The 11,012-nt window shown below is 35.6% G+C and overlaps 1 protein-coding gene across 1 annotated transcript in view; it reads left to right on the forward strand.

Moving 5' to 3' along the window:
* The first annotated feature begins 9,096 nt into the window (after nt 1-9,096).
* LOC108974079 (zinc transporter 8) overlaps nt 9,097-11,012 on the forward strand; it is a 23,295-nt gene continuing 21,379 nt past the window's right edge. The window contains exon 1 of the mRNA XM_018941696.1: nt 9,097-9,843. Within this exon, the coding sequence (XP_018797241.1) occupies nt 9,319-9,843 (525 nt within the window). The 5' untranslated portion in view covers nt 9,097-9,318. The remainder of the gene's footprint in view (nt 9,844-11,012) is intronic.

Here is an 11,012-nt window from a genome sequence, read left to right on the forward strand (position 1 = left end):
ATAACCCAAAGGGCAAATCGTAAGCTTCTCCGAAGCAATTATARTTGCTTTCAACCGAATTATGTTCCGAGACCATGAAGACCAAAAGACCCATAGAAATTCTTTACATATGAAAGGTTTTGCCTAATGATGAAGCTAATCGAGCTGAAGGCCATGCTATACCTCCTTCCATGGGAATTACCGCGAATTTGATTGTATTCTAGGCTAATCACTATTTCCTTGAATAATATTGGGTAGTCGAAAAAACTTTTAATGTATTATGTTAATACTCGTAGATGTCGTTGCAGTCGTATATCTCTAGTGCTACCAATCACATTGTGTGATACCATACAGTATTGGAAAGAATCATTTAACAATGGTTCGCTCGCTTCCGTTCTGGAAGTTTCGATGTGGAAGATGCCCCTACCTCYGGTCGACATATCGTTGAAAAAGATTGACCAGGATCGTCACGTAAGCAACAATAACATAGCTAAGGAACTTAACCTTCATCATCAAACAGTTTTGAACTATTTACAACATGAATTGTTTGTGAAAAATTTAATGGACCGAATTAACATATGGATGTTATCGAACCATTGTTATCGAACCATTGCATTTGAATGGTAACAGGAGACAAAAAGTATATCAAATACGAAAATAATGTGCAAAAAACAGCATGTACCAGACGTGGTGAAGCTCAACAAATGGTCGCAAAGCCAGGATTGACGCCTCGAAAGGTTATGCTGAGTGTTTGGTGCGATTGGAAAGTAAGCAGCCACTATGAACTCCTCCAGCCTGCTCGAACAATTGATTCTATATTTTATTGTCCACAACTGATGAGACTGAAGCAAGCAATCGCAAAACACGGCCAGAACTTATCAACAGAAAGTGCTTAGTCTTCCACCAGGACAACGCTAGACCACACGCATCTTTGAGTACTCGACAAAAACTGGGAGAGCTTGGCTTTGCAGTTTTGATGCATCCATTATATAGTCCTGACCCTTGCGCAGTTTGTCTCTAATGTCTCTAGCGGAAAAATGGCGAAAAGAGGTCGACCAGAATGGTACATATTTGGTTCATTATAAATCGAAAAACAAGGAAAAACGTTTCTTTCTTTCTGTTAGTAACTATGTATTCGGTTTGTATGGAAGCTATATGCTATAGTAATGCGTTCCGAACAATTTTTATGGAGATTATATTATTACCTTAAGCAGAAATCCATGCCAAATTTTCGTGAAGATATATTGTCAAATGCGAAACTTTTCCATACAAGCCCTTGATTCCGATCGTTCAGTTTGTATGGCAGCTACTTGTTATAGTGGTCCGATATCGGCAGTTCTGACAAATGAGCAGCTTCTTGAAGAGAAAATGGCGTTTGCAAAATTTCAAAGCGATATCTTAAAAACTGAGGAACTAGCTCGTATATATACAGACAGACAGACAGATGGGCATGGCTAAATCGACTCAGCTCGATATACTGATCCTTTATATATATATACTTTATAGGGGCTCCGACCGTTCCTTCTGGGTGTTACAAACTTCGTCATGAACTTAATATACCCTGTTCAGAGTATATAAATAAGTTAAAGTTTGACTAGAAATACGAAAAGACTTTTTCGACTAACCTATATATAGAGAAAGTGTACTGCATACGTAATTAATTGAATAAACAAAACTGTCGTTCATGCTGGTCTCCAAACAACAAACCGAAAATTAAGTTACTATGCAATTGTCAGATCAAATTTATCTACATCTGTATAGTCAACGAAATTGAAACTTAAATGAGCAAGTAATTTTTTTGTTTTAAGGTTTAAATAATCAGAATTTTTTTTTTTTACTTTTCTGTTCTCTTATTCCCTTAGGATAAGTGTAGAATTACACTTTACCATTAGAAGATTTCGAAAATAGCCCAAATTCGGAGCGTTCGCGGAGTACATACCTCAAACTTTAAACGTGTTTTTCTCAAAACACACTGTTTTAAACTGGCGGACATGATTCCGGTCGAACTAATCAACCTGCTAGACTCCTGCCTATCGTCCCTATATTTTATATAATTTATTGACAATGTTATGACAACATTTATGTAAAAAACATGGAAAAAAAAGAAGAAACGTTAATTACTTTTCTATTTATCAACATTTTTCATAGACGATAACCATTCGCGTACTTTTTAAGAAAAAATTGGGTTGTTGTATTTCAGATGAACCAAACATGAAAAATCGATTCCGCCAGTAGCAAAACGCATCTCATTCACCCAGTCATTTCTCCAACAGATTCAAAAAATTCCGATATGTGAGAAAGGTTTATAGAATAAAAGTTTCTGATAAAAAAAAATGTTTAAAAAACAGCCCTGATTACCCTACTAACCCCTTAATCGAGCGTTGAAAGAAATAGAAGAAATGTACGTGACTCAAGAAAATCGTCCGCTTTATTGCGACATCTAGAATGGTGAGACAAGAACACTGCTTTGCAGTGGGGCCCCACAGCGTGAAGAGCTGCCCCGCACATAATATCGAGTAAAGGTGTTAATGGGAGACTACAACCTAACAAGGTACAAAAACATCATAAATCTCCTCAAAGACAATTTCTGTCTACAAAACGCATTCTACACCGGCCACTGCAGGGTTCAGAAGCATCTGTACAACATGGACATAGCCTCTTGTTCAAACTGTCGGTTTTATGACATGGAATCAGAAACTCCTGAAAACCTGATTTTTGACGGTGGCTTATGGCTCTTGGTTGTATATATATGGATAGGAATCACATCACCTTAATAGCGCCCACCAACTTCCTGGAATTCACAGAGTTCTGGGTCTTTGTGAGTGCATGTGATATAGGGAAGCATTTTATTCTATACTGCATCGTAAAGAACACTTGCGCCAAAGCATAAAATTTAGAATATTAGGCAACCATGCAACCGTGACACTTATCAGAAACGCTAAATTCCCAAAACCTTGCAATCGGAAATTTATACACTCGAACGCATGGATTTAATACGACAGCGACAACTTTATAGCAGTGCTTACTGCAAGCGATAACACAGCCTATTTACATACTAAGATAAATACATAAAAGCATACGTATACAAATATGTAGTTATATATATGTACTTGTCGAACATGGAAACCACTTCAAACCGCGTAAACAGAGCAGTAGTACCCGCCTGAACAGCCAGCCACACAGCCCGCTTGCGGCTTATCAGTGAAAAGCATTGACCATAAACTCATTAGCAATATCAGGCAATTGCTTACATACACACACATATGCGCACGCAAATTATTTCGTTACTCATGCAATCCCAAAAGGGCAGCAGCTGATCCAAATTGGGAGAAGGAGAGAGTGAAAGTGTGATGAAGAGAACTGAAGAGAGTGCATGAGAGAACACGTAAAGCGCTGGCGATAATGRAGAGGGGCGTCTAGCTGAGTGTGACTAAAAAACAAGAACAGCAATAACTGGGAGAGGCATTTGCACACGCCGAAGAAGGCTAGCGACGATCGCGGAACACCCAAACCGCCCAGTTTTCATTTAGTACAAGCAACACAGCGCAACGGTGTGATCGTTCGAGCGAGTTGTGAATGAACGCGATTAAAAGCGAGCGCGTGGAATAGTCAAAACGCATCGAGTGAGTGTCGGAAAAAAATCATTTATTTTGCGTTTTGAATTTCGTGTGCGTGCAAAAAGTGAGTTCAATGGAAGCAAGTTACAGCAGCAATAATATGAAGTGATATGAAAAGAATGGAATGGAATTTATAAAAAAAAAAAGTTTAAACAAATATAAATAATTTAAGGCATAACAAAAATTACAACAACACAAAGAAAGTGTAAAGAAAAAATTGTAAATAAATTGAATATAACAAATTAACATAATATTACATTTGGCAAAACAACCGTGTCTATTCCGAAAATAACCTTGAGACTTCTTTTTATTTTATGCAAATACTCGCTCTTAGCTCATCAGTCACTGTTTCCGTGATTTGCAYTCTTAGCCCACTAATGACAGTGTAAATAAAACACATTGAGTTGTGTAAAATTGTGTAAACCTGAGCTTTCAGAGATGTGCAAAAAAGAACATAATGTGTTCCCAAGTAGGCAAAGGATCGAGATTGACCTTTTGACATTTGAGGTCTCAATTACACAAAGGTCATTTATTCCTTCTTTCGTGTGAATAAAATAAGACTGCAAATCCGTGCATCGAGAATAAAATGATGGGTAAAATTTCGACATCGCATATTTTCTATATAAAACAATAGCAGAGCACTTTTTTTTATTTTATTAAAGCTTACATAATAAACAAATTATTAAATAAACTAAAGTACGCAGCGCTAGCATCAAAGGCTTTATATTTATGTGCAATATATAGAATTGCATAAAAGCATAATTTGAAAAAAAAAATATTTGAAAAATTCACTGATGAAAAAGTAGCCGGAATCCAAAAATATTGATAGTTGTCTGTAAAAAAAAAATTCATATAAAATACTCCCTTTCGAGCTTGTGTTTGCTTTATTGAGACGTTAATTTTTGAGATTGTTCTTCTGAAAAAAACTTAAAACATTAAAAATTACCTTGAAAATTTGGCCCACAAGTTCATCGTCCACTATAGTCGTAACAGAAAAAGCACAAAACTYAGCACTCATACTTAAGTATTAATTGATTATTTGGGTTACGTTTATYATTTTAAAAAATAAATATTTTTTGTTAATCACATAATAAACTCAAATAATGATAAGCTGATGTAACGGGTCTTTCAATAAGAAAACTAATACAAGTACAGAAGTTTTTTTTTCTTTTTTTTTGCTTTCTTTATTCCTGTGAAAATACATTCGATGCCATTATGAATGGAACTTATGCATGACCACCACGGGAACGCTTAAAGAAGTGCAGATGCTGAACCCAAATTTCAACGGTTTTCAAGCAAAAGTCGGCCTAAACTGCTGCAATTTCACGTTCGATATTCGTACGAAGTTCATCAATTGTCGCTAGCTTGTTGACATAGACAATACACTTGACGTAGCCCCACAGGAATTAGTCTAACGGCGTCAAATCGCACGACCGAGGGAGCCAATTGACTGAGCGTTACGTGAAATGAACACTTTATTAAACTTACTAACTTAGTGCGACATTCTTTGTGTGGCTTGTGGCGCCATTCTGTTGGAACCACATATTGCACAAGTGAAAAATATTTGACTATCACTGAGCGATAGCGATTCTCATTATTTATACAACTAGTAACGGGTCGGTCTTGATCACGGAAAAAGACGGCCCAAAGACCACACCAAAGCGTTATTGTAATTTCGCTATACAATGGTGACTCCATGAGTATACTATATAAACACATACGTGTGAATTGCTGCCAAACCAATAACGCATATTTTGCTTATTGACAAAGCCATTCGCCAGAAGTGAGCCTTATCGCTGGAGACGATTTTTCGATGAAAATCCGAAGCATTTTCAATTTGTTGCTGAACCCAGTTTACGAACATAGGCCGCTTCTGGTGATGAAGCGGCTTCATTTCTTGCGTCAATTTGATCTTGTACGGATGTGGGCCAAAATTTTATCACAAAATTCTTTTTCTATCCCTATCGGTTTACTTTTGTAGCATTCCTATTGAAAAACCAGTTCAAATGTGGTACTTTGAGGTTATAATAAAAGCTATAAGTCGGAAGTAAAGGATGAAAAGGTATTGCTCTTAGATCGATATCATAACTTTATGCTATACCATTTATAAATGCCTGCAGTTCTCTTAATCGTCAGAGTATGGAATGTGTGTTTTTTTTTTTTTTTTGTTTTTTTGTTTTTATCTTCGCTTATTGAAAAGAGATATCGATATGCCTTTTCTTCCGAATTCATATTATTAATTTCGTTTGTAAATACCAACGACATGTGGCAGGCTCGAAAATTTTGGCAATTCCGCCGATCAGGCCGATAAAATGTTTCAGTATAGGAATAAATACTTTAATGAAATATGCACCACTTTGCTGCACATGCACTTCGGYTCCACTTCTAAAGGTGTTCATTTAATAAGTTAGATCTCGATCTTTTAACCTTTTGCTGATTTCAGTTACATATTTTTGTCTAAGGAGCCCTTGGCCTAGTACAAKAAAAAGTCCCAGAGCCATTTTCTAACAATTCGATGAATGTGGAAGCAATCACTCTACCCATCAAAATAATTTAGTGGAGTTCTTTGATGTTTTTCTTTGTAACATATTGATATTGCAAAAGGTTCATCATTTTCGGAGGTAAATAATAACGGCTCTACGGAATTTAGCAAATCCCTTGGAATAGTATAGGTCGTGGTTCATTTGCAAAATTGACCTAAGCTTAGAACACCATCATGCARAACCCAGTAGGTTGCTCTTCTTTTAAATTTTTGCCATTAATCTAGCATCTAGCAAATATTTCTGAATTACCAAAGTAAAAATATAAATTTACACAAGCTCTTAAACGACTATGCATAGTTTCTATAGGTAACAGCAAGCAACTCTTACATCCCAGTTTTAACCTCTTTATATAGTAGAGAAGAAGTGCAACATTTTTAAGGATGATTCCCCAACAAACATTATAGCAGCTCGATGTTGACCATGTAGCATTTTTTTTTTTTTCTTTTTTTTTTTTTGAGTCTTTAGAGTCTTTAGAGGTATCTGCATAGATTTTGATGTTTTGTGTATTACTTTCGTCAATATAACAACTCTCTCTTGGCATAATTTTCTATTTTCAAAGCAAAGTTTTGGGAATGCTTTCATAGTTTCAATAGTTCAATAGTTTTTACCGAAAAATTCGAATTAGTTTGAAYGACGCGCGGATGACTATAACAAACTTTGTAAAAGATTCCATGACAAGTATGCGGATTGAATTCAGCCTCGCACGCTAGAAGTAAACCTTTAATAAGTTAAGCTTTCAATTCACTAAATAACTACTAGTACGTTAATAATTTGAAAAAGAATAACAAAAATATATATGTTTGCTCTGAGATAAGATAAGAATAGCTAATAAGCAATAGTTTATTACCCGCTAATCAATTCCATATCAACGAAATGGAAATTTTAATTTTTATTAAGAAATTTTAGTTAAGACTCTGATAGGTTTTGGAATTATTTATACACAATTCGAAGACAATAAATCAATAAAAATGAATTGAAGTACCATGAAAGCCGCCGACGMTAGGTAGTTTGCGAACCTAATTGCTATTCGATAGGTCGTGAGTTCGAGACTACGGTTCCGGTCATTTCGAAAAACTGCTCTGGAAACTGAAAGAAACTAGACAACTTGCTTAGCTAAATTATTAACATCATTGTTAAATAACTCAGGGAACGTTTTATATATAACTCCCCTCTTAAGAAAGATGGATATGGTTTCGATATTAATATTCTTAACCACCTAAGTTTAATTTGTGAAGTGAAATGCAAAAAATGTTCTTAAATAGAAATCTTTTTTGCCTGAAAAGTATTCTTGACATCTGGGATACCTCCCAATATCACATCCAGAAAGTAATTAAATAAGCAATGTATTGGAGCATGTTGAAAAAAATTTATTTTGCTGGCATAACAATATGTTTGACGTCTCAAAACCCAGTTCATTAGAATTTTGATTTTTTAGATGCTCTCCTATACCTATCAAGAAAAGAAATAAATTGTGGAAAGCATTTRAAAGGGTTGAGAAAGGAAAACCTTGTCTGTCATGAGAATATTTTCAACTTCTCATATGAAGCTGACAGTAATGAGATTGGAAGGTGTTAAGAAACAAAAGTCTTTGACAAAATAATGCTTTTGATTTCTCAAATGACAACCAATGTCCATCAAGAAATAAATAGAGTGCTTATTAGAATGTATTGAGAAATGAAATGCTCCTCAAAATCAAGAAAGAAACAAAACATGAAACGCATTCGATCATATTGAGAAATGAAAGCTTTTTTCTTCTCAAAGCCTACCATAAAAATAGAGAAATAGGAAACGTAATGTAATGTATTGAGAACTGAAAAGATTTTTCGTCAGACGAGTATTGTCAACTTCTCAAAAATRAAAAATAATAAGTTGTGGAACGCATTGGAATGTGTTATGAAACAAAAGTCCGTTTTTGAAAATAATATTTTTGACTTGCCAGATGACTCCTAATATCCATCAAGCAGGAAATGGAGTGTGGAACTTATTGGAATGTATTGAAAATTAGAAACTTTCTTTCAAGAGAACATTTTTCACTTCTTAGATGATCACTAAAATCTGCCACGAAAATAAGGGAATAATGAGCTGTGTAACAYATTGGAATGCGTTGAAAACAAAAGTCTGTTTTTCAAAATAACATTTCCGACTTTCCAAATGACTCCCAATATTCACTAAAAATGAARTGGCGAAAGTTTCTTTCATAAGAACATTTTTCGCTTCTTAGATGAACCAACCAATACATGAATGGAATGTGGAACGCATTTAAATATGCTCAGTAAAAACACAATTTTTGTTAAAAGAATATTTTTAAGTGATTTGATTATACAGAAAGCCMACCAAGAATAAAATGAAGTGAAGAACGTATWGGAACGCATTGAAAAATMTCATTGAAATATTTGTGGYTTCTCAGATGGCGCCACTATCCACYAAGAATGAAATGTGTAACTTATTTAGGAAACCCACTTTCGTTTTATTTTAACGAATTTATTGTGGAAGATATTTTTAAATTTCAACATTAAAAATAAATATTAGTTTAATTTAATTGTTTACAAAATATGTATAAAAAAAAATTAATGAATAATCAAGTATTCTTTCATAATCTAAAATATAAATAAAAATTTTGAAAATCATCCAAATTTCTTACAGTGCACCAAATTATCCGTGGGTTATTTTCCACATAAAGAACACGCAAATTGCCACTAAAATTGCGACAAAGAAATGCAAATTTAATAATTTTTTCCTCGGTTTACACTTTGTCACCTCGAGTTGAAGCTAAAGCAATGCCATAGCGACAGTGAAACAACAAMAAACATCATTAACAGCAATAAAGTCAATTGAATAATATTTTCTGCTAAAAATAACAACAACTCACACGCGACTACCCGAGGTGCATATAAAAAAGGCACAAATAACTACAACAACAAACAGAAACATACAATAAAATATATACACATACATATATATACATGTATATAAATATATAAGTATAAATATCTAAGTATATTCTGTACATATAGTACATATATAGTGTACAGTGAAAACGAAAATAGATAAAACATCAAATAAAGCACAATCGAAGCTTATCCAATAAAAACACAAACGCACACACCTAAACATATAAACTCACACATATACATATATATGAATAAGTGTGTACGCAAGTGTCTAAATAAGTTGGGAATATGTCAAAATATCAACTGCTACTCGAACCGTCTGCCACCGGCGATGAGGATGCTCCCACAACAGGCGTAGASAACAGTAACACAACAACAGCCACAACAACACAAACAAGCCTCCACAATGCSGCCGAGAATCTACAAGCGCTGCTCTACACCGACAGCAGCAACGATTCCAGCAGCAGCAGCGGTGGCGGCGGACGGGCGCRTGTAGTGCGCACCAGCAACAACAATAGAAGCGGCAGCWATRGCAACAGCATGGCTAGTCACAGCAGTGGCAGCAGCAGCAGTTGGGAGTACAGTCCCTTCGAYGGTGTCAGCGCAAACAGCARCAACAACAACAACAACATTAATCAGACAAAAGCGGCTGTGGTGTCACGAGCAACAGCGACAACACCAACAACAGGAGCAGTAGTGGCGTTGAGTTTAGCCGACATGGAAGCGAAAACGTCGTCAACATCACTATTGTTGGACGCTTACGAGGCGGATGACACAACGATGGAGGTGCCGCTGCTTGGCGGAAATGATAATGCAAGTGAAATTCATATTAAATTTAATCAAACAAAGMCTTACWCATTACCTACGTRTGYACTACATACATACATATGCATGTGTAATACAACTATTGTGTTGTATGTTTGTCTGTAAATTGTTGTTTCTACATTCATGGGCGCTATTCATTTGTTCATTTTCATATATTGTTTGTATGTAAATATGTATGTAATTGCCGTTGTTATTGTTATGTGCATTTGTAATTATGTGACTGTTATGGTTTCGTTTGACTCCGACATTGTTGTTGTGGGCACAGTTTTAGACACAGGCAGTCGTTTTCATAATATAATGACTTAATGATGGCTTCACGAGTGCATTGCGTGTGGCGTATTTGGATAATTATATTCCCTAGCAGCTACTGTATTAAGAGAGTTAAGTCTGAAAGTTAATGTATCTCTATTTATGATTGTAATTTATAAAAATATATGTATGACCAAGATAAACGAAGTTATSTACGACTAGATCAACYGTCACATGGGAGCCAATTCGCGAAAGCGATAACTGTTTGATTGATGAGAGGAAATATTTCGTCTTACCCACGATCACTGCCTTATCGAGTCTGGAGAAAGCAGAGCTAATAGCGCGGCTGTTGAGGTCAATGATATCAATACGCTCTGCTACTCGTACTACTTTCTTTAACAATAGATAGAATCACGGAGAAGTCCTTCCCGATCATGACGGACCAAGTTCAGACACAGCGGCAGTTCCTTTTCATGCTGTCCAAGGCGGTTTTATAATCGGCTTAGAGGTGGTGTGAGTCGAATTTCCTTTCACGGGTCCTTTTCAAGATTTGGCGCGCAAGGTAAAATCTGTTCGATTGTAGATTTTCTAGGCCTAAAGCCACACTGATAAAATTCCATTAGTTTGTTGACGGTAGTCTTCAGTCTTTCATAAAGTACGCTTGATAGAACATTATTACATACGATGCTGTTTGCCCAGCTCTTCACAGTCACGCGTCTCGCTTCCCACTTCAACTCTCGGTATCTATCCCCTCACATACGTGTTGTGGTCAATATTAATTGATTGATGGYGAGGTTGAAACCACTTTATATATACCCTATATATATAACATCCAATATTTATTAATACAACAACATTACTTGAGCAAAAAGTAACTCTTTAGTTCGGCAATTGTGCCAAACCTATCC

The sequence above is a fragment of the Bactrocera latifrons genome, unplaced genomic scaffold, assembly GCF_001853355.1.
Source record: "Bactrocera latifrons isolate USDA-ARS-PBARC rearing strain unplaced genomic scaffold, ASM185335v1 scaffold_524, whole genome shotgun sequence".
Classification (NCBI taxonomy): Eukaryota; Metazoa; Arthropoda; class Insecta; order Diptera; family Tephritidae; genus Bactrocera; species Bactrocera latifrons.